The sequence below is a fragment of the Salmo salar genome, chromosome 20 (assembly GCF_965601325.2).
Source record: "Salmo salar chromosome 20, fSalSal1, whole genome shotgun sequence".
In the NCBI taxonomy this organism is placed as follows: domain Eukaryota; kingdom Metazoa; phylum Chordata; class Actinopteri; order Salmoniformes; family Salmonidae; genus Salmo; species Salmo salar.
The window spans coordinates 81359369-81384283 of record NC_138310.1 but is presented as its reverse complement, the minus strand read 5'-3'; the positions used below and the strand labels follow the sequence as shown (position 1 = coordinate 81384283).

General features: G+C 41.8%; 1 protein-coding gene across 1 annotated transcript in view; it reads right to left on the bottom strand.

Annotated features, from left to right (window-relative positions):
* Positions 1–24816, bottom strand: part of LOC106581340 (phosphatidylinositol 3,4,5-trisphosphate 5-phosphatase 2A) — a 151079-nt gene extending 126263 nt beyond the window's left edge. Inside the window, exon 1 of the mRNA XM_045704004.2 lies at positions 24302–24816. Coding sequence (XP_045559960.1) covers positions 24302–24471 — 170 coding nt within the window. The 5' untranslated portion in view covers positions 24472–24816. The remainder of the gene's footprint in view (positions 1–24301) is intronic.
* Between the last annotated feature and the right edge of the window lie 99 nt (positions 24817–24915).

Sequence of the window (24915 nt, the reverse complement as noted above, 5' to 3'; positions counted from 1 at the left end):
ATCCCCCTTTGTGTTGTACTACTGACTAGGTATCCCCCTTTCTGTTGTACTACTGACTAGGTATCCCCCTTTCTGTTGTACTACTGACTAGGTATCCCCCTTTCTGTTGTACTACTGACTAGGTATCCCCCTTTCTGTTGTACTACTGACTAGGTATCCCCCTTTCTGTTGTACTACTGACTAGGTATCCCCCTTTCTGTTGTACTACTGACTAGGTATCCCCCTTTCTGTTGTACTACTGACTAGGTATCCCCCTTTCTGTTGTACTACTGACTAGGTATCCCCCTTTGTGTTGTACTACTGACTAGGTATCCCCCTTTCCTTTCCCTTTACATCATCACTGAATATTGTCAGCTCTTGAATTGCCCTGCCAATGTTATTCTTCTCAGACCATTTTGAAATTCTAATTACAAAATGTAGGTATATGAACACACAGGTAATATATAACTTGTTGTATTACTTGTGAGGCACAGCTAAGTGAGCATTACATCATTTAATTTTTTTAAATGACTGGACTGATGGCCTGAATCTGATGGTCAGTCTGAGAGAATGGAGGGAGCAGCAGTGAGGCTGCCACTAGGGCTGACCCCAATTAGTCGACTGGTCCATTGTTTGGTCGTTAGGTTGTTGGTTGACTGAGATTGTTTTAGTCGAGCAGCAACAAATACATACAGTACCAGTCAGTAGTTTGGACACACCTACTCATTCCAGGGTTTTTCTTTATTTTTACTATTTTATACATGGTAGAATAATAGTGAAGACATCAAAACTATGAAACAACACATATGGAATCATGTAGTAACCCAAACAGTATTAAACAAATCAAAATATGGAGGCCAGGTCATCTGATTTCCAACTGTCTAATGTCCATTGCTGATGTTTCTTGGCCCAAGCAAGTCTCTTCTTCTTATTGATGTCCTTTAGTAGTGGTTTCTTTGCAGCAATTCGACCATTAAGGCCTGATTGACGCAGTCTCCTCTGAACAGTTGATGTTGAGTCTTTTACTTTAACTCACTGAAGCATTTATTTGGGGTGCAATCTGAGGCTGGTAACTCTAATGAACTTATCCTCTGCAGCAGAGGTAATTCTGGGTCTTCCTTTCCTGTGGTGGTCCTCATGAGAGCCAGTTTCATCATAGCGCTTAATGGTTTTTGCGACTACACTTGAAGAAACTTTCAAAATTCTTGACATTTTCCAGATTGACTGACCTTCATGTCTTAAAGTAATGATGGACTGTCGTTTCTCTTTGCTTATTTGAGCTGTTCTTGCCATAATATGGACTTGGTCTTTTACCAAATAGGGCTATCTTCTGTATACCACCCTTACCTTGTCACAACACAACTGATTGGCTCAAACGTATTAAGGAGGAAAGAAATTCCACAAATTCACTTTTAACAAGGCACACCTGTTAATTGAAATGCATTCCAGGTGACTACCTCATGAAGCTGGTTGAGAGAATGCCAAGAGTTTGCAAAGCTGTCATCAAGGCAAAGGGTGGCTACTTTGAAAAATCTCAAATATAAAATATATTTTGATGTTTAAACCTTTTTGGGTTACTACATGATTCCATATGTTATTTCATAGTTTTGATGTCTTCACTATTATTCTACAATGTAGAAAATAGTCAAAATAAAGGAAAACCCTTGAATGAGTAGGTGTCCAAACTTTTGACTGGTACTGTATATATTTATTTTCATTAGTATTATATCTACTATTCTTACTATAGTAACTATTTTATGTGTATCATATCACTTCGCTTTGGCAACATTAGCCTTGTCCTTCATTCCAATAAAGCATATTAAAGAGAGAACGTTTCTGCAAAAAGATAGATGTAGATAAACTGGATTTTTTTCACAAGGACCTATGAAGGATACTTCCCTCTACAACATAACCTTCACTTTAAATCAAAACTCCAAACCTACAACCTGGATTTTGTACCAAATTACCTGGAAGGATTCCTACCACCAAGGACTATCCAGCAAACCTAATAGCAAACCAATAACCAGCCGAACATGCACAGCTCACGAAACCTGAAAATACCATCCAACCTATTGGCGGAGGAAAACCAGAATACTGTAAAACAAGGACCCTGAGACTCACACAGCCTCTGTCAATTTGTACAAGGTTATAACAGTGGTGGTGCTTGGAAACTTCAAAAACTTACAAAAAGACTTTTACAGAATTAAAGAGAGAGCACAGCAGGAGAAGCTCTCTCTCCATGAGGACTCCCCCACCCCAGACAAGCAACCCCAAGAGGAGAGTCCCCGCCTCCCAGACACACAGTGGCTAAACTCTATCTGAGGACAAACTATGTTCACCAGCCACATAATAATACACACAGGCACAAACGACCTGAGAACACAACAGGAAAGGGTGGCCACAGCACTCAAGGGAGTGATTGAAAAAGCTTCTACCACTTTCCTCAACACATGAGTGGTTACCTCCACCCTGCTACCACGAAAAGATGTTCACCCTGCTACTATACAGCAGCTAAACGCATTTCCCGTGACTGTGCCTCAAAACCAAATGTTTACCTGGCTGACCACTCGATCCTGGACTTGAACAGCCTTTATGACATGGTCCACCAGTACAAAGCAGCACTCCCTACTTTCACAAGGGCCCAGAAAGACCTTACCCTCAACCGCAGACCCAGCACCTCATACAGGAGCAACAGAGCAATGGATGCCCCACCCAGACCAGCAAGACACCCTCCCAGACCTGCAAGGCCCCCTCATGGACCTGCACCTAGAGGACCCACGCCTAGAGGACCTACATCCAGACCAGCACAACCAGGCACATCCAGCCCCCCACCCCAACCAGTTAACACCCTCCCAAACCAACCAAGGCCACAACCCATATTCTGTAGGTTCCATCAGGTCAGGCCTGCGCCCCTCCTGCCCCTTCCATGCCCCCAACCCCCACAATGAGGACCTTAACCTGACAATCACACACATACACCCAGGCCCTGAGCAGAGCAACAGGCATAACCCCCACTCCTACACCCACCCAAGCCCCATCCTGCTCATGCTCTGCATGCTCTGCTCTGCATGCGCTGCATGCTCTGCATGCTCTGCATGCTCTGCTCAGAACTATAGACACCTTTCCAGTACACGACACACTGACGTCATGCACAGATGCGCACGACTCTTGACGACAGTAAGAAAGCCATTCAACACAGCCTAGATGTACGTTTTTATTACTTCTAAACAAAACAACTTTTTGGGGTTCTCATACGCTTACAATTATGTTTTGATTCTTGCTTGAACAGTCGCTAAGATTATATTTGGTTGTGATCTTTGCAAAATAACTATTTTGGATGCAGCGGTTGGTAGCTAGAATGCTAACACTCATTGATATAGGCTGTAGCAAAAGCTAGCCAAAGATCCATTTTACTGGTTGAAGTGTTTTTTAAGTATAATGCAGTTGATTTGCGATGATGACACAAACATTATATTAAGCAGGACATTCATACGAGCCTTAAAATCCAATTATAATCCAAAAGTAGTACGAAATGCACTCAAAAGCAACATGTAAATAGAGGCTTTTGTTGCTGCCGTTCTATAAGAACCCGTTCTTGTTCTGCCACCAACGTGCACCTTCCCATTTACACCATGGATCTGTTTATAATGACGAGATGCTCATGTCTCCGCCCTAACAATGAGAGTCGTTGTCCCAAAGGCGGGAAGGCAGGCAACAAGCTTAGGTCCAAAATAAGCCCATATAAATGCATTGGGCTCATTTTAGACAGATTGCAGTGAGAGGTTTCCAACCTTTCTTGAGTAGGGATCACTTTGATTCAAAATGTATCCCGAGAACTAAGGTAAAACTATTTTTTGAAATAAAAAAAATGAAATAAAAAACTTAAGCCTATGAACAATTACCTATTAAAAACAATACTGTAGTAATGAGGTTTGTGCAGTAGGCTATAGGGCCAAAACATTATCACCGCATATTGGCTTTGCTTGAGTTGCCCTGCAATGTATTGTTGTTCTTCTCAGATATTTGAGGTAGGCTATAGGGGCCTGCATCTGAATGTCAGTTTAGTGGAGGGAGAGAGCAGCAGACTGAGGGTCCACCTGAACGTCCCTCCTGTCGTTGACTATCATTAAATGTGAAGACTGTATCTTATCAAATCTCTATGTGTAATTTAATAAATTATGCGATTAAACTAATCATGTAACTTCAATTAACTAGGAATTTGGGGCACCACGGGAATATGTTGTTTATAGACTTTCAATTCCCGAATATAACTCTTCAGATATTTTCATATCTTATCGAGTACAGTCTTGTATTAATGTATTATTATTACCTCATCAGTCTCATTACTGAATGTCGCAAACGGTTGAAATGGCAGCAGTTTTACGGGCGCCCCAACCAATTGTGCTATTATGTGGTTTTTTTCACATTATTTGTAACTTATTTTGTACATAATGTTTCTGCAACTGTATCTTACAGCAAAAAAAGAGCTTCTGGATATCAGGACAGCGATCACTCACCTCGGATTTGACAAATATTTTTTCTTCAACAAGCAAGACGCACAGGACATTCTCCAAACACCCGACAGGGCCAACATCCCCATTATTTGCAAGAGGAAGAAACGCAGGTACAGGGGAGACAGAGCGGGCTGCCTCGTGAGGACCCGCAGAAGGCGAGTGGGAAAGCTGCCGTTACCGTCAATATTACTCGCCAACGTGCAATCATTGGACAATAAATTAGACGAGGTACGATCACGAATATCCTACCAACGGGACATTAAAAACTGTAATATCCTATGTTTCACAGAATCGTGGCTGAATGACGACATGGATATTCAGCTAGCGGGATATACGCTGCACCGGCAAGATAGAACAGCACACTCTGGTAAGACGAGGGGGGGGGGGCGGTCTGTGCATATTTGTAAACAACAGCAGGTGCACGAAATAGATTTTGCTCGCCTGAAGTAGAGTATACTGTGATAAATTGCAGGCCAAACTACTTGCCTATAGAGTTTTCAGCTATTCTTTTCGTGGCTGTTTATTTACCACCACAGACAAATGCTGGCAATAAGACCGCACTCAGTCAGCTGTATAAGGAAATAAGCAAACAGGAAACCACTCACCCAGAGGCGGCACTCCTAGTGGCCGGAGACTTTAATGCAGGGAAACGTAAATCAGCTCTACCAAATTTCTATCAACATGTTAAATGTGCAACCAGAAGTAAAAAATTCTAGATCACCTGTACTCCAAACACAGAGACGTGTACAAATCTCTCCCTCGCCGTCCATTTGGTAAATCCGACCACAACTCTATCCTCCTGATTCCTGCTTACAAGCAAAAATTAAAGCAAGAAGCACCAGTGACTAGGTCCATAAAAAAGTGGTCAGGTGAAGCAGATGCTAAACTACAGGACTGTTTTGCTAGCACAGACTGGAACATGTTCCAGGATTCTTCCGATGGCATTGAGGAGTACACCACATCAGTCACTGCCTTTATCAATAAGTGCATCGAGGACATCGTCCCCACAGTGACTGTACGTACATACCCAAACCAGAAGCCATGGATTACAGGCAACATTCACACTGAGCAAAAGGGTAGAGCTGCTGCTTTCAATGTGCGGGACTCTGACCCGGAAGCTTACAAGAAATCCTACTATGCCCTGCGACGAACCATCAAACAGGCAAAGCGTCACTACAGGGCTAAGATTGAATCATACTACACCGGCTCCGACGCTCCTCTTATGTGGCAGGGCTTGCAAACTATTACAGACTACAAAGGGAAGCACAGCTGTCAACTGCTCAGTGACACGAGCCTACCAGACGAGCTAAAGCCCTTCTATGCTCGCTTCGAGGCAAGCAACACTGAGGAATGCCTGAGAGCATCAACTGTTCCGGACGACTGTGTGATCACGCTCTCCGTAGCCGACGTGAGTAAGACCTTTAAACAGGTCAACATACACAAGGCTGCAGGGCCAGACGGATTACCAGGACGTGTGCTCCGGGCATGTGCTGACCAAATGGCAAGTGTCTTCGCTGACATTTTCAACATGTCCCTGATTGAGTCTGTAATACCAACATGTTTCAAGCAGACCACCATAGTCCCTGTGCCCAAGAACACAAAGGAAACCTGCCTAAATGACTACAGACCCGTAGCACTCACGTCCGTAGCCATGAAGTGCTTTGAAAGGCTGGTAATGTCTCACATCAACACCATTATCCCAGAAACCCCAGACCCACCCAAATTTGCATACCGCCCAAACAGATCCACAGATGATGCAAACTCCATTGCACTCCACACTGCCCTTTCCCACCTGGACAAAAGGAACACTTATGTGAGAATGCTATTCATTGACTACAGCTCAGCATTTAACCTCTCTAGGGTAGGGGGCAGTATTTGCACGGCCGGATAAAAAACGTACCCGATTTAATCTGGTTATAACTACTGCCCAGAAACTAGAATATGCATATAATTGTTTGATTTGGATAGAAAACACCCTAAAGTTTCTAAAACTGTTTGAATGGTGTCTGTGAGTATAACAGAACTCATATGGCAGGCAAAAACCTGAGAAGATTCCTTACAGGAAGTGCCCTCTCTGACCATTTCTTGGCCTTCTACACTCTCTTTATTGAAAACTGAGGATCTCTGCTGTAACGTGACACTTCCTACGGCTCCCATAGGCTCTCAGAAGGCGGCAGAACGTTGAATGATGACTCTGCAGTCTCTGGCTGAAAAACAGTAGCGCATTTGGATAGTGGTCGATCAGAGAACAATGAGACAGGGGCGCGCGTGCACGAGAAGAGTCCATTTTAGATATTTAGTCTTTGAACGAAAACAGGGTTTCCCGGTCGGAATATTATCTCTTTTTTATGAGAAAAATCGCATAAAAATAGATTTTAAACAGAGGTTGACATGCTTCGAAGTACGGTAATGGAATATTTAGAATTTTTTTGTCACGAAACGCGTCGGGCGCGTCACCCTTCGGATAGTGTCTTGAATGCACGAACAAAACAGAGGATATTTGAACATAACTATGGATTATTTTGAACCAAACCAACATTTGTTATTGAAGTAGAAGTCCTGGGAGTGCATTCTGACGAAGAACAGCAAAGGTAATCCAATTTTTCTGAGTTTAGTGAACGCCAAACTTGGTGGGTGTCAAAATAGCTAGCCCGTGATGGCGAGCTATCTACTCAGAATATTGCAAAATGTGCTTTTGCCGAAAAGCTATTTTAAAATCGGACATAGCGATTGCATAAAGGAGTTCTGTATCTATAATTCTTAAAATAATTGTTATGCTTTTTGTGAACGTTTATCGTGAGTAATTTAGTAAATTCACCGGAAGTTTGCGGTGGGTATGCTAGTTCTGAACGTCACATGCTAATGTAAAAAGCAGGTTTTTGATATAAATATGAACTTGATTGAACAAAACATGCATCTATTGTATAACATAATGTCCTAGGAGTGTCATCTGATGAAGATCATCAAGGTTTGTGCTGCATTTAGCTGTGGTTTGGGTTTATGTGACATTATATGCTCGCTTGAAAAATGGGTGTCTGATTATTTCTGGCTGGGTACTCAGCTGACATAATCTAATGTTTTGCTTTCATTGTAAAGTCTTTTTGAAATCGGACAGTGTGGTTAGATTAACGAGAGTCTTGTCTTTAAAATGGTGTAAAATAGTCATATGTTTGAGAAATGGAAGTAATAGCATTTCTAAGGTATTTGAATATCGAGCCACGGGATTCCACTGGCTGCTGAGTAGGTGGGACGACAGCTCATATTTCAATTAACATATTTATGAGCGTATGTCTTGTTGTCTCTCTCTGTGGTCGCCGTCGACAGAAAAGTCTCTGGTTGCCCAGAAGTCACAGTCTACCATAGTTGTGATTATGGATACTTCAGAGAACCATTCGGGAATGTTCTTAGATGGGATGCGTTTACCAGACTAAAGTATTTAAACAGCTGCAGTCTGCATAATTGTTCTTTAGTTTGTAAATTTCTTAGCCATTTCAACGTTGGGACCCTTTCCCTGGCGTTATCTTGACTCTTGTAGAGTTGCCAACCATTTCAACATGTAGCTACCGCTTCATGTTTTCTGATCTTCTTAACCATTTGAGACATGCGGCTTACCGTGGGTCTCTTTGGCAGGAAACTCTGGAGTAGAAAAGGGCGCTTCCATCAATGCTGAGGTAATGTCTGGCTCACGGGGGCGTGGCCACTGACTAGTTCAACTTTATGTTGAAATCCATACTCTCATTTAGAAGGCTAACATCACATTTCACAAATAGTTTCATATGTACTCATATACGTTTCACAACATTTAGATGTAAACCTGTTGTAAAGCTGTTAAGAAGTCTGTTGGACCTAGACTTGGTGATCCAGTACCGCTTGCTGTACGGTTGCAGAGAGAACAGTCTATGACTGGGGTGGCTGGAATCTTTGACAAATTTTAGGGCCTTCCTCTGACACCGCCTGGTGTAGAGGTCCTGGATGGCAGGCATGTTAGCCCCAGTGATGTACTGGGCTGTACGCACTACCCTCTGTAGTGCCTTGCGGTCTGAGGACGAGCAGTTGCCATACCAGGCGGTGATGCAACCGGTCAGGATGCTCTCGATGGTGCAGCTGTATAACGTTTTGAGGATCTGGGGACTCCTGAAGGGGAAAAGGTGTTGTACCCTCTTCACAAACGCCAAATCTATTTATACCTCTAGATTCGATATTTTACTATGAAGGTGGCTTTCTAGCCATTTACAAACCTTATTATTGGTGTGTTTGGACTATGATAGTTCATTGGTGATGTGGACACAAAGGAACTTGAAAATATACTTTGTGTACAACTCAAAACCCCAAACAATGCAGAGTCGAATTAGGACTATACTGTTAATGAATTAGGACTATACTGTTAATGAATTAGGACTATACTGTTAATGAATTAGGACTATACTGTTAATGAATTAGGACTATACTGTTAATGAATTAGGACTGTTAATGAATTAGGACTGTTAATGAATTAGGACTATACTGTTAATGAATTAGGACTGTTAATGAATTAGGACTGTTAATGAATTAGGACTGTTAATGAATTAGGACTATACTGTTAATGAATTAGGACTGTTAATGAATTAGGACTATACTGTTAATGAATTAGGACTGTTAATGAATTAGGACTGTTAATGAATTAGGACTATACTGTTAATGAATTAGGACTGTTAATGAATTAGGACTGTTAATGAATTAGGACTATACTGTTAATGAATTAGGACTGTTAATGAATTAGGGCTGTTAATGAATTAGGACTGTTAATGAATTAGGACTATTAATGAATTAGGACTGTTAATGAATTAGGACTGTTAATGAATTAGGACTGTTAATGAATTAGGACTATACTGTTAATGAATTAGGACTGTTAATGAATTAGGACTGTTAATGAATTAGGACTATACTGTTAATGAATTAGGACTATACTGTTAATGAATTAGGACTGTTAATGAATTAGGACTATACTGTTAATGAATTAGGACTGTTAATGAATTAGGACTGTTAATGAATTAGGACTGTTAATGAATTAGGACTGTTAATGAATTAGGACTATTAATGAATTAGGACTGTTAATGAATTAGGAGTGTTAATGAATTAGGAGTGTTAATGAATTAGGACTGTTAATGAATTAGGACTATACTGTTAATGAATTAGGACTGTTAATGAATTAGGACTGTTAATGAATTAGGACTGTTAATGAATTAGGACTATACTGTTAATGAATTAGGACTGTTAATGAATTAGGACTATTAATGAATTAGGACTGTTAATGAATTAGGACTGTTAATGAATTAGGGCTGTTAATGAATTAGGACTGTTAATGAATTAGGACTGTTAATGAATTAGGGCTGTTAATGAATTAGGACTGTTAATGAATTAGGACTATACTGTTAATGAATTAGGACTATTAATGAATTAGGACTGTTAATGAATTAGGACTGTTAATGAATTAGGACTATACTGTTAATGAATTAGGACTATTAATGAATTAGGACTGTTAATGAATTAGGACTATTAATGAATTAGGACTGTTAATGAATTAGGACTATTAATGAATTAGGACTGTTAATGAATTAGGACTGTTAATGAATTAGGACTGTTAATGAATTAGGACTGTTAATGAATTAGGACTGTTAATGAATTAGGACTATTAATGAATTAGGACTGTTAATGAATTAGGACTATACTGTTAATGAATTAGGACTGTTAATGAATTAGGACTGTTAATGAATTAGGACTATACTGTTAATGAATTAGGACTATACTGTTAATGAATTAGGACTGTTAATGAATTAGGACTATACTGTTAATGAATTAGGACTATACTGTTAATGAATTAGGACTGTTAATGAATTAGGACTGTTAATGAATTAGGACTGTTAATGAATTAGGACTGTTAATGAATTAGGACTGTTAATGAATTAGGACTATTAATGAATTAGGACTGTTAATGAATTAGGACTGTTAATGAATTAGGAGTGTTAATGAATTAGGAGTGTTAATGAATTAGGACTGTTAATGAATTAGGACTATACTGTTAATGAATTAGGACTGTTAATGAATTAGGACTGTTAATGAATTAGGACTGTTAATGAATTAGGACTGTTAATGAATTAGGACTATTAATGAATTAGGACTGTTAATGAATTAGGACTGTTAATGAATTAGGGCTGTTAATGAATTAGGACTGTTAATGAATTAGGACTGTTAATGAATTAGGGCTGTTAATGAATTAGGACTGTTAATGAATTAGGACTATACTGTTAATGAATTAGGACTATTAATGAATTAGGACTATTAATGAATTAGGACTATTAATGAATTAGGACTATACTGTTAATGAATTAGGGCTGTTAATGAATTAGGACTGTTAATGAATTAGGACTGTTAATGAATTAGGACTATACTGTTAATGAATTAGGACTATTAATGAATTAGGACTGTTAATGAATTAGGACTATTAATGAATTAGGACTGTTAATGAATTAGGACTATTAATGAATTAGGACTGTTAATGAATTAGGACTGTTAATGAATTAGGACTGTTAATGAATTAGGACTGTTAATGAATTAGGACTATTAATGAATTAGGACTGTTAATGAATTAGGACTGTTAATGAATTAGGACTGTTAATGAATTAGGACTATACTGTTAATGAATTAGGACTGTTAATGAATTAGGACTGTTAATGAATTAGGACTGTTAATGAATTAGGACTGTTAATGAATTAGGACTGTTAATGAATTAGGACTATACTGTTAATGAATTAGGACTGTTAATGAATTAGGACTATTAATGAATTAGGACTGTTAATGAATTAGGACTATACTGTTAATGAATTAGGACTGTTAATGAATTAGGACTGTTAATGAATTAGGACTATACTGTTAATGAATTAGGACTATACTGTTAATGAATTAGGACTATTAATGAATTAGGACTGTTAATGAATTAGGACTGTTAATGAATTAGGACTGTTAATGAATTAGGACTGTTAATGAATTAGGACTATACTGTTAATGAATTAGGACTGTTAATGAATTAGGACTGTTAATGAATTAGGACTATTAATGAATTAGGACTGTTAATGAATTAGGACTGTTAATGAATTAGGACTATTAATGAATTAGGACTGTTAATGAATTAGGACTATACTGTTAATGAATTAGGACTGTTAATGAATTAGGACTATTAATGAATTAGGACTATACTGTTAATGAATTAGGACTGTTAATGAATTAGGACTATTAATGAATTAGGACTATTAATGAATTAGGACTATACTGTTAATGAATTAGGACTGTTAATGAATTAGGACTGTTAATGAATTAGGACTGTTAATGAATTAGGACTGTTAATGAATTAGGACTATACTGTTAATGAATTAGGACTGTTAATGAATTAGGACTGTTAATGAATTAGGACTATTAATGAATTAGGACTATTAATGAATTAGGACTGTTAATGAATTAAGACTATTAATGAATTAGGACTGTTAATGAATTAGGACTATACTGTTAATGAATTAGGACTGTTAATGAATTAGGACTGTTAATGAATTAGGACTGTTAATGAATTAGGACTATTAATGAATTAGGACTATTAATGAATTAGGACTATTAATGAATTAGGACTATACTGTTAATGAATTAGGACTGTTAATGAATTAGGACTGTTAATGAATTAGGACTATTAATGAATTAGGACTGTTAATGAATTAGGACTGTTAATGAATTAGGACTATTAATCAATTAGGACTGTTAATGAATTAGGACTGTTAATGAATTAGGACTATACTGTTAATGAATTAGGACTGTTAATGAATTAGGACTGTTAATGAATTAGGACTGTTAATGAATTAGGACTATACTGTTAATGAATTAGGACTGTTAATGAATTAGGACTATTAATGAATTAGGACTGTTAATGAATTAGGACTATTAATGAATTAGGACTGTTAATGAATTAGGACTGTTAATGAATTAGGACTATACTGTTAATGAATTAGGACTATACTGTTAATGAATTAGGACTGTTAATGAATTAGGACTGTTAATGAATTAGGACTGTTAATGAATTAGGACTATACTGTTAATGAATTAGGACTGTTAATGAATTAGGACTATTAATGAATTAGGACTGTTAATGAATTAGGACTATTAATGAATTAGGACTGTTAATGAATTAGGACTGTTAATGAATTAGGACTATACTGTTAATGAATTAGGACTGTTAATGAATTAGGACTGTTAATGAATTAGGACTGTTAATGAATTAGGACTGTTAATGAATTAGGACTATTAATGAATTAGGACTATACTGTTAATGAATTAGGACTATACTGTTAATGAATTAGGACTGTTAATGAATTAGGACTGTTAATGAATTAGGACTATTAATGAATTAGGACTATACTGTTAATGAATTAGGACTGTTAATGAATTAGGACTGTTAATGAATTAGGACTATTAATGAATTAGGACTATACTGTTAATGTCTGGTTGTTGTTGTCTTGGTTTTGTTTAATTTTCTTTGTTGATTTGTTTATTGTTTATTTCACTTGCTTTGTAAACATGTTCCCCATGCCAATAAAGCCCCTTTGAATTGAATTGAGAGGTTAGAGGTGAGAGAAGAGAGAAGGGAAACCAGTGGAGCACAAACACCATTTTTATCTGTTTATATATTTTCCCTTTCATACTTCAACTATTTGCACATCTACATAGCCAATGATATAACAGACAAAACTTGTGAGTGTAATGTTCACTGTTAATTTCAGATTGTTAATTTTCATTTTGCTTATTCCACTTGAATTGAATTGAGAGAGAGAGGGAGAGAAAGAGAGAGAGAGAGAGAGAGGGCTGAGAGCTTAGAGGTAAACAGTAGACTTCACCCCCTGTGTGCTTAAGGTAAACACAGTGCTCCATTTCCCTCCAGCCCTCTCTCCGTTTCCCTCCAGCCCTCTCTCTGTTTCCCTCCAGCCCTCTCTCCGTTTTCCTCCAGCCCTCACTCCGTTTCCCTCCAGCCCTCTCTCCGTTTCCCTCCAGCCCTCTCTCCGTTTTCCTCCAGCCCTCTCTCCGTTTCCCTCCAGCCCTCTCTCCGTTTTCCTCCAGCCCTCTCTCCGTTTCCCTCCAGCCCTCTCTCCGTTTCCCTCCAGCCCTCTCTCCGTTTCCCTCCAGCCCTCTCTCCGTTTTCCTCCAGCCCTCTCTGTTTTCCTCCGGCTCTCTCTCTGTTTTCCTATGGCCCTCTCTCCGTTTCCCTCCGGCCCTCTCTCCGTTTCCCTCCAGCCCTCTCTCCGTTTTCCTCCAGCTCTCTCTCTGTTTTCCTCCAGCCCTCTCTCTGTTTTCCTCCAGCTCTCTCTCTGTTTTCCTCCAGCCCTCTCTCTGTTTTCCTCCAGCTCTCTCTGTTTTCCTCCAGCTCTCTCTCTGTTTTCCTCCAGCCCTCTCTCTGTTTTCCTCCAGCTCTCTCTCTGTTTTCCTCCAGCTCTCTCTCTGTTTTCCTCCAGCCCTCTCTCTGTTTTCCTCCAGCCCTCTCTTGCACCAACACCAACAGATGATGGCAAAATACCCACCTCTCCCTCTCTCTCTCTCTTATGCTTGTACCCTTTATTTCTCTCCAAAGTAGCCCCCCCCCCCCCACACACACACATACACACACACACATACACACACTAGGTGTTTTAAGTGAGGAATGTTTGCTAGTAAACCCTAGCTCCACACACACAAACAGTACGTAACACTGAATCCTTGTGGGTCTATCTGCGTGTTTAAACGTGCTAGGTAGGCCTAGTGCTCTGAGGAAGGCCCTAAAAATTGTCAAAGAATCCAGCCACCCAAGTCATAGACTGTTCTCTCTGCTACCGCACGGCAAGCAGTGCAGGAGCGTCAAGTCTGGGACCAAAAGACTGCTGAACAGCTTCTACCCCTAAGCCATAAGACTGCTGAACAGCTTCTACCCCTAAACCATAAGACTGCTGAACAGCTTCTACCCCTAAGCCATCAGACTGCTGAACAGCTTCTACCCCTAAACCATAAGACTGCTGAACAGCTTCTACCCCTAAGCCATAAGACTGCTGAACAGCTTCTACCCCTAAACCATAAGACTGCTGAACAGCTTCTACCCCTAAGCCATAAGACTGCTGAACAGCTTCTACCCCTAAACCATAAGACTGCTGAACAGCTTCTACCCCTAATCCATAAGACTGCTGAACAGCTTCTACCCCTAAGCCATAAGACTGCTGAACAGCTTCTACCCCTAAGCCATAAGACTGCTGAACAGCTTCTACCCCTAAGCCATAAGACTGCTGAACAGCTTCTACCCCTAAGCCATAAGACTGCTGAACAGCTTCTACCCCTAAACCATAAGACTGCTGAACAGCTTCTACCCCTAAGCCATAAGACTGCTGAACAGCTTCTACCCCTAAACCATAAGACTGCTGAACAGCTTCTACCCCTAAGCCATAAGACTGCTGAACAGCTTCTACCCCTAAACCATAAGACTGCTGAACAGCTTCTACCCCTAAGCCATAAGACTGCTGAACAGCTTCTACCCCTAAGCCATAAGACTGCTGAACAGCTTCTACCCCCAAACCATAAGACTGCTGAACAGCTTCTACCCCCAAACCATAAGACTGCTGAACAGCTTCTACCCCTAAACCATAAGACTGCTGAACAGCTAATCAAAATGGCTACTCAGGCTATTAGCATTGCCCCCTTTATTATTTATTTATCTTAATTGTTTTGCACAGACTCTCTTGCACTGGCTCTATGCACACTCACTAGACTCTACCCACTAACTCACACAAACTACACTCCAACACACACACATGCATATTAATGCCACACAACACACACAGACAGTCTTCACATACACTGATGCTACTGTCTATTATCTATCCTTTACCCCTACCTACAGTATACTGCTGTTACTGTCTATTATCTATCCTTTACCCCTACCTACAGTATACTGCTGTTACTGTCTATTATCTATCCTTTACCCCTACCTACAGTATACTGCTGTTACTGTCTATTATCTATCCTTTACCCCTACCTACAGTATACTGCTGTTACTGTCTATTATCTATCCTTTACCACTACCTACAGTATACTGCTGTTACTGTCTATTATCTATCCTTTACCCCTACCTACAGTATACTGCTGTTACTGTCTATTATCTATCCTTTACCCCTACCTACAGTATACTGCTGTTACTGTCTATTATCTATCCTTTACCCCTACCTACAGTATACTGCTGTTACTGTCTATCATCTATCCTTTACCCCTACCTACAGTATACTGCTGTTACTGTCTATCATCTATCCTTTACCCCTACCTACAGTATACTGCTGTTACTGTCTATTGTCTATCCTTTACCCCTACCTACAGTATACTGCTGTTACTGTCTATTATCTATCCTTTACCCCTACCTACAGTATACTGCTGTTACTGTCTATTATCTATCCTTTACCCCTACCTACAGTATACTGCTGTTACTGTCTATTATCTATCCTTTACCCCTACCTACAGTATACTGCTGTTACTGTCTATCATCTATCCTTTACCCCTACCTACAGTATACTGCTGTTACTGTCTATTGTCTATCCTTTACCCCTACCTACAGTATACTGCTGTTACTGTCTATTGTCTATCCTTTACCCCTACCTACAGTATACTGCTGTTACTGTCTATCGTCTATCCTTTACCCCTACCTACAGTATACTGCTGCTACTGTCTATTATCTATCCTTTACCCCTACCTACAGTATACTGCTGTTACTGTCTATTATCTATCCTTTACCCCTACCTACAGTATACTGCTGTTACTGTCTATTATCTATCCTTTACCCCTACCTACAGTATACTGCTGTTACTGTCTATTGTCTATCCTTTACCCCTACCTACAGTATACTGCTGCTACTGTCTATTATCTATCCTTTACCCCTACCTACAGTATACTGCTGTTACTGTCTATTATCTATCCTTTACCACTACCTACAGTATACTGCTGCTACTGTCTGTTATCTATCCTTTACCCCTACCTACAGTATACTGCTGTTACTGTCTATTATCTATCCTTTACCCCTACCTACAGTATACTGCTGTTACTGTCTATTATCTATCCTTTACCCCTACCTACAGTATACTGCTGTTACTGTCTATTATCTATCCTTTACCCCTACCTACAGTATACTGCTGTTACTGTCTATTATCTATCCTTTACCCCTACCTACAGTATACTGCTGTTACTGTCTATTATCTATCCTTTACCCCTACCTACAGTATACTGCTGCTACTGTCTATTATCTATCCTGATTGCCAAGTCACTTTACACCTACCTGCATGTACATACTGTATTAGCTCAATTACCTCAACTACCTGGTACCCCTGCACATTGACTCAGTACTGGTACTTCCTGCATATAGTCTAGTTATTACCTCAACTACCTGGTACCCCTGCAACATTGACTCAGTACTGGTACTTCCTGCATATAGTCTAGTTATTACCTCAACTACCTGGTACCCCTGCACATTGACTCAGTACTGGTACTCCTTGTATATAGCCTTATTATTGTTTTTATTGTGTTACTATATCCTTTTTATTTACTAAATATTTTTCTTACTTTTTTAACTCTGCATTGTTGGGAATGGGCTCATAAATATGCATTTCACTGTAAAGTCTACAACTATTGTACTCGGCGCATGTGAACAATACCATTTGATTTGATCTGATCTAACATAGACCAGAACCAGACACACAGCAGTAAGGTGGAGCTACAGCCCTGATCTGATCTAACATAGACCAGAACCAGACACACAGCAGTAAGGTGGAGCTACAGCCCTGATCTGATCTAACATAGACCAGAACCAGACACGCAGCAGTAAGGTGGAGCTACAGCCCTGATCTGATCTAACATAGACCAGAACCAGACACGCAGCAGTAAGGTGGAGCTACAGCCCTGATCTGATCTAACATAGACCAGAACCAGACACGCAGCAGTAAGGTGGAGCTACAGCCCTGATCTGATCTAACATAGACCAGAACCAGACACGCAGCAGTAAGGTGGAGCTACAGCCCTGATCTGATCTAACATAGACCAGAACCAGACACACAGCAGTAAGGTGGAGCTACAGCCCTGATCTGATCTAACATAGACCAGAACCAGACACACAGCAGTAAGGTGGAGCTACAGCCCTGATCTGATCTAACATAGACCAGAACCAGACACACAGCAGTAAGGTGGAGCTACAGCCCTGATCTGATCTAACATAGACCAGAACCAGACACGCAGCAGTAAGGTGGAGCTACAGCCCTGATCTGATCTAACATAGACCAGAACCAGACACGCAGCAGTAAGGTGGAGCTACAGCCCTGATCTGATCTAACATAGACCAGAACCAGACACACAGCAGTAAGGTGGAGCTACAGCCCTGATCTGATCTAACATAGACCAGAACCAGACACGCAGCAGTAAGGTGGAGCTACAGCCCTGATCTGATCTAACATAGACCAGAACCAGACACGCAGCAGTAAGGTGGAGCTACAGCCCTGATCTGATCTAACATAGACCAGAACCAGACACGCAGCAGTAAGGTGGAGCTACAGCCCTGATCTGATCTAACATAGACCAGAACCAGACACGCAGCAGTAAGGTGGAGCTACAGCCCTGATCTGATCTAACATAGACCAGAACCAGACACGCAGCAGTAAGGTGGAGCTACAGCCCTGATCTGATCTAACATAGACCAGAACCAGACACGCAGCAGTAAGGTGGAGCTACAGCCCTGATCTGATCTAACATAGACCAGAACCAGACACACAGCAGTAAGGTGGAGCTACAGCCCTGATCTGATCTAACATAGACCAGAACCAGACACACAGCAGTAAGGTGGAGCTACAGCCCTGATCTGATCTAACATAGACCAGAACCAGACACGCAGCAGTAAGGTGGAGCTACAGCCCTGATCTGATCTAACATAGACCAGAACCAGACACGCAGCAGTAAGGTGGAGCTACAGCCCTGATCTGATCTAACATAGACCAGAACCAGACACACAGCAGTAAGGTGGAGCTACAGCCCTGATCTGATCTAACATAGACCAGAACCAGACACACAGCAGTAAGGTGGAGCTACAGCCCTGATCTGATCTAACATAGACCAGAACCAGACACACAGCAGTAAGGTGGAGCTACAGCCCTGATCTGATCTAACATAGACCAGAACCAGACACGCAGCAGTAAGGTGGAGCTACAGCCCTGATCTGATCTAACATAGACCAGAACCAGACACACAGCAGTAAGGTGGAGCTACAGCCCTGATCTGATCTAACATAGACCAGAACCAGACACACAGCAGTAAGGTGGAGCTACAGCCCTGATCTGATCTAACATAGACCAGAACCAGACACACAGCAGTAAGGTGGAGCTACAGCCCTGATCTGATCTAACATAGACCAGAACCAGACACGCAGCAGTAAGGTGGAGCTACAGCCCTGATCTGATCTAACATAGACCAGAACCAGACACACAGCAGTAAGGTGGAGCTACAGCCCTGATCTGATCTAACATAGACCAGAACCAGACACACAGCAGTAAGGTGGAGCTACAGCCCTGATCTGATCTAACATAGACCAGAACCAGACACACAGCAGTAAGGTGGAGCTACAGCCCTGATCTGATCTAACATAGACCAGAACCAGACACGCAGCAGTAAGGTGGAGCTACAGCCCTGATCTGATCTAACATAGACCAGAACCAGACACGCAGCAGTAAGGTGGAGCTACAGCCCTGATCTGATCTAACATAGACCAGAACCAGACACGCAGCAGTAAGGTGGAGCTACTGTTCTGTTTTTAGCAGTTTGATTTAGATTCATTTCCAAGCTGCGTCTTGTGGTCACATGGGTATGAGGGAGAGGAACTCACACTCCAAAACAAGCTGAGATGTTTGAAACACACACAATCCTCCATGGTGTGTGTGTGTGTGTGTGTGTGTGTGTGTGTGTGTGTGTGTGTGTGTGTGTGTGTGTGTGTGTGTGTGTGTGTGTGTGTGTGTGTGTGTGTGTGTGTGTGTGTGTGTGTGTGTGTGTGTGTGTGTGTGTGTGTGTGTGTGGAGGAGTTCATTAGGGATCTCTTCCTGCTCTGATCTCAGAAGGTAGTTGGTTGCTGTAGAACCCTGCTGTGGGGTAAATACCATTGTTCCTGTAGGAACACTCAACTATACCAGGAATACAAAGACAGAGAGAGATGTTTACTGTTTGTTCACCTTTTGTTTATTGTCTATTTCACCTGCTTTGGCAATACAAACATATGTTTCCCATGCCAATAAAGCCCTTTGAATTTAATTGAGAGAGAGATATGGAGAGAGAGAGTTATGGAGAGAGAGATATGGAGAGAGAGAGTTATGGATAGATATGGAGAGAGAGATATGGAGAGAGAGAGTTATGGAGAGAGAGATATGGAGAGAGAGAGTTATGGATAGATATGGAGAGAGAGATATGGAGAGAGAGATATGGAGAGAGAGAGTTATGGAGAGAGAGATATGGAGAGAGAGAGTTATGGATAGATATGGAGAGAGAGATATGGAGAGAGAGAATTATGGAGAGAGAGATATGGAGAGAGAGAGTTATGGATAGATATGGAGAGAGAGATATGGAGAGAGAGAGTTATGGATAGATATGGAGAGAGAGATATGGAGAGAGAGATATGGAGAGAGAGAGAGAGAGAGTTATGGAGAGAGAGATATGGAGAGAGAGAGTTATGGATAGATATGGAGAGAGAGATATGGAGAGGGAGAGTTATGGAGAGAGAGATATGGAGAGAGAGAGTTATGGATAGATATGGAGAGAGAGATATGGAGAGAGAGATATGGAGAGAGAGAGTTATGGAGAGAGAGATATGGAGAGAGAGAGAGTTATGGATAGATATGGAGAGAGAGATATGGAGAGAGAGAGTTATGGATAGATATGGAGAGAGAGATATGGAGAGAGAGATATGGAGAGAGAGAGTTATGGAGAGAGAGTTATGGAGAGAGAGAGTTATGGATAGATATGGAGAGAGAGATATGGAGAGAGAGAGTTATGGAGAGAGAGATATGGAGAGAGAGAGAGTTATGGATAGATATGGAGAGAGAGATATGGAGAGAGAGAGTTATGGATAGATATGGAGAGAGAGATATGGAGAGAGAGATATGGAGAGAGAGAGTTATGGAGAGAGAGTTATGGAGAGAGAGAGTTATGGATAGATATGGAGAGAGAGATATGGAGAGAGAGAGTTATGGAGAGAGAGATATGGAGAGAGAGATATGGAGAGAGAGAGTTATGGAGAGAGAGATATGGAGAGAGAGAGTTATGGATAGATATGGAGAGAGAGTTATGGAGAGAGAGATATGGAGAGAGAGAGTTATGGATAGATATGGAGAGAGAGATATGGAGAGAGAGAGTTATGGAGAGAGAGAGATATGGAGAGAGAGAGTTATGGATAGATATGGAGAGAGAGATATGGAGAGAGAGAGTTATGGATAGATATGGAGAGAGAGAGTTATGGATAGATATGGAGAGAGAGATATGGAGAGAGAGAGTTATGGATAGATATGGAGAGAGAGATATTGTCAGGACTTCCTCCGAAGTCGGTCCCTCTCCTGGTTCGGGTGGCGTTCGGCGATTGACGTCACCGGCCTTCTAGCCATCGCCGATCCACCTTCCATTTTCCATTGGTTTTGTCTGGTCTTCCCTCACACCTGGTTTCAATTCCATCAATTACATGTTGTGTATTTAACCCTCTGTTCCCCCATGTCCTTGTCCGGTATTGTTTATTGTAAGAGTTTGTGCACGTTATGTCTGGCGAGCGAAGGGTTTTGTCCCATTGTATTTATTTATTGTTTTTGTTCACTGTGATTTTTATTATTAGACTGCACCGTTGTAACAGTCTTTGCTCTCCTGCGCCTGACTTCTCTGCCGCCAGTACACACACATTACAGATATGGAGAGAGTGATATGGAGAGAGAGAGCAAGAGAGAGATATGGCAGAAGAGTGGGAAACAGTAGGCTTCACCCCCTATGTGTGTGTTTACGGTAAACACCATGCTGTATTTAGTGCACTATGCCTCCAGCCCTCTCTCTTGTTTTCCTCCAGCCCTCTCTCCATTTCCCTCCAGCCCTTTCTCTGTTTCCCTCCAGCTCTCTCTCTGTTTTCCTCCAGCCCTCTCTCCATTTCCCTCCAGCTCTCTCTCTGTTTTCCTCCAGCTCTCTCTCTGTTTTCCTCCAGCCCTCTCTCTGTTTTCCTCCAGCTCTCTCTCTGTTTTCCTCCAGCCCTCTCTCTGTTTTCCTCCAGCCCTCTCTCTGTTTTCCTCCAGCCCTCTCTCTGTTTTCCTCCAGCCCTCTCTCTGTTTTCCTCCAGCCCTCTCTCCGTTTCCCTCCAGCTCTCTCTCTGTTTTCCTCCAGCTCTCTCTCTGTTTTCCTCCAGCCCTCTCTCTGTTTTCCTCCAGCTCTCTCTCTGTTTTCCTCCAGCTCTCTCTCTGTTTTCCTCCAGCCCTCTCTCTGTTTTCCTCCAGCCCTCTCTCTGTTTTCCTCCAGCCCTCTCTCTGTTTTCCTCCAGCTCTCTCTCTGTTTTCCTCCAGCCCTCTCTCTGTTTTCCTCCAGCTCTCTCTCTGTTTTCCTCCAGCCCTCTCTCTGTTTTCCTCCAGCTCTCTCTCTGTTTTCCTCCAGCTCTCTCTCTGTTTTCCTCCAGCCCTCTCTCTGTTTTCCTCCAGTTCTCTCTCTGTTTTCCTCCAGCCCTCTCTCTGTTTTCCTCCAGCCCTCTCTTGCACCAACACCAACAGATGATGGCAAAATACCCACCTCTCCCTCTCTCTCTCTCTTATGCTTGTACCCTTTATTTCTCTCCAAAGTAGATTGTGTTCTTAAGACATGCTATTACATTGTAACTTGCTAACTAGTTATTTAACTAGCTAGGACTATCAGGAAAAGTTAGTTTCATAACCTAGCCTGTCAACTCATCATCACAACAACTCAGTTGAAGTTTTCTACAGCCTACAGTAGGCCTGTTTTAACAAGAATCCTTTCTGTGTAGTATACATCCAATCATACCCAGCCCATGTCTGTCAGTTTACACTTAGGTATTTAGACTGTAACTGTACCCCACCGAACCAGAGGGGTCTTACTTACACACACACACACACACACACACACACACACACACACACACACTAGGTGTTTTAAGTGAGGAATGTTTGCTAGTAAACCCTAGCTCCACACACACAAACAGTACGTAACACTGAATCCTTGTGGGTCTATCTGCGTGTTTAAACGTGCTAGGTAGGCCTAGTGCTCTGAGGAATAGCTCCCCCATCTCTCTGTAACACTCACATGGCCGGGAGGAAACACACAAATCCCTCACAGACACAGACACACAGTGAAATGTGTAATCTGGAGTGGGCAGAGGTTGAGGTCAGACCAGCAGAAGAAGTAGAAACTCCATAGGCTCCAGACAACCTTCAGACAGCTTTTAGATAACATCTGGTTCTCCTCTTGTAGCTCTGTAAACCACCACTTTGTTTCTGAACTCTCATCCCTTTACTCCAGCCATTTTTACTTCAACAACAATCCACAGTTCATCCTCTGTCATCTGTGGCAGTAGGTTGTACAGACAGACAGCAGAACTGTTCCTCTCTCTCTCTCTCTCTCTCTCTCTCTCTCTCTCTGTGGTATCTGTCAACCAGCAACCACCACTATTTATCAGTGCTCTGAATATCAGCTAGCACGAGAAAATACTCCTGAAACATACTGTCTCATCTGTCTGTCTGATAGAAAAGGGAAGTGTGTGTGTGTGAAAAGGGAAGTGTATGTGTGTGTCACACGAGCGAGAGGCATGAGAGAGCTGTAAATGTGTGTGAGGTGATGACATGATGGCCACCGGTGTGTGATATCCATGTTGTTTTACCTGACCACCTGACCAGGTAGACCATGATGTAACATGGACTGGATTGGTGATGCTCATGTTATTACACAGAAGTAGCAACAATGGCTGGCCATCCAACCCACTCTCAGAGCGGACAGGGCACGGGCCCTCGTTCAATACAACCCTTTTCCTCCCTTCCCTGAGCACAGTTTCCACCCTTTTAAGTCCACCCTAAACATCAGCAGAAATAGGGTGACTGTACTGATGGCTCAATGCTGGGATGTCAACACCAGCTAACAGAGAATTCTAAGCAGACAACACAACAAGTGTGTCACACTGACAGTGTGTGTGTGTGTGTGTGTGTGGTGTGTGTGTGTGTGTGTGTGTGTGTGTGTGTGTGTGTGTGTAAGTAAGACCCCTCTGGTTCGGTGGGGTACAGTTACAGTCTAAATACCTAAGTGTAAACTGACAGACATGGGCTGGGTATGATTGGATGTATACTACACAGAAAGGATTCTTGTTAAAACAGGCCTACTGTAGGCTGTAGAAAACTTCAACTGAGTTGTTGTGATGATGAGTTGACAGGCTAGGTTATGAAACTAACTTTTCCTGATAGTCCTAGCTAGTTAAATAACTAGTTAGCAAGTTACAATGTAATAGCATGTCTTAAGAACACAATCTATTGATCCTGGCTGTTACACTGTAGCCACAGACGGACAGAATATTTGCTGAACCCTACTGACTGGCTACTAGATATTTGATTAGTTGCCACGATGTGTCCCTTCCAACCATGGGACAAATGAAAGCCAGACAGCTCGGATTAGAAACCATCTAGCCAGTCTATCCTGAAAAGTAAAGCCACACTTTTACGAAGAGAACAGTAAATCTGGCTACTTACAGCACACACAAAGCGTACGCCCCGTTAACACTTTCGCTGTCCCGAACCAGGAAACTCCCGTCGCGTCCCGCGCGGGCCAGCAGCTCCTCGGCAGCAGCGCGACTCAGGTCCCGGTGATACCACAACGGAGGCGCTAGCCCCAGCGGCGACACCCCGCCGCCACCGGCCATCGCCACAGCACCAGAAAACACACGGTTTCCTGAGTTAAACAATCTGAACGAGACGATCAATCCGGCAGTTAGAGTGCAAGTAGTGTGAGTCCGAGTTGGAAAACGCGAGAAAACTGTGACGTTAATACTTTTCGATGGGTCGTTTCTGTAGTTTCCTCCGTTCCTGAAAGTCTGCCATGGAGGCTCCGCTGCTTTCGCGCTTCCCACGGAAATCAGACTATGTAAATCCTGGAGATGGAGCGAGAGGGAGAGGGAGAGGCACAGCAGCTACAGAGAGCTGTATTTCAGCCAAGACTAGGCCTCACAACAACAAAAACTTCCTGTTGTGTGGTTGTGCGTGTTTATGCAGCTAACTGTTTATTAACATAGTAATAATTAATACTGGTTCACGTCATGTTTTTAGTGTTGTATTTTCTATGCGAGGTGTGAGTCCACCTAGTGGTC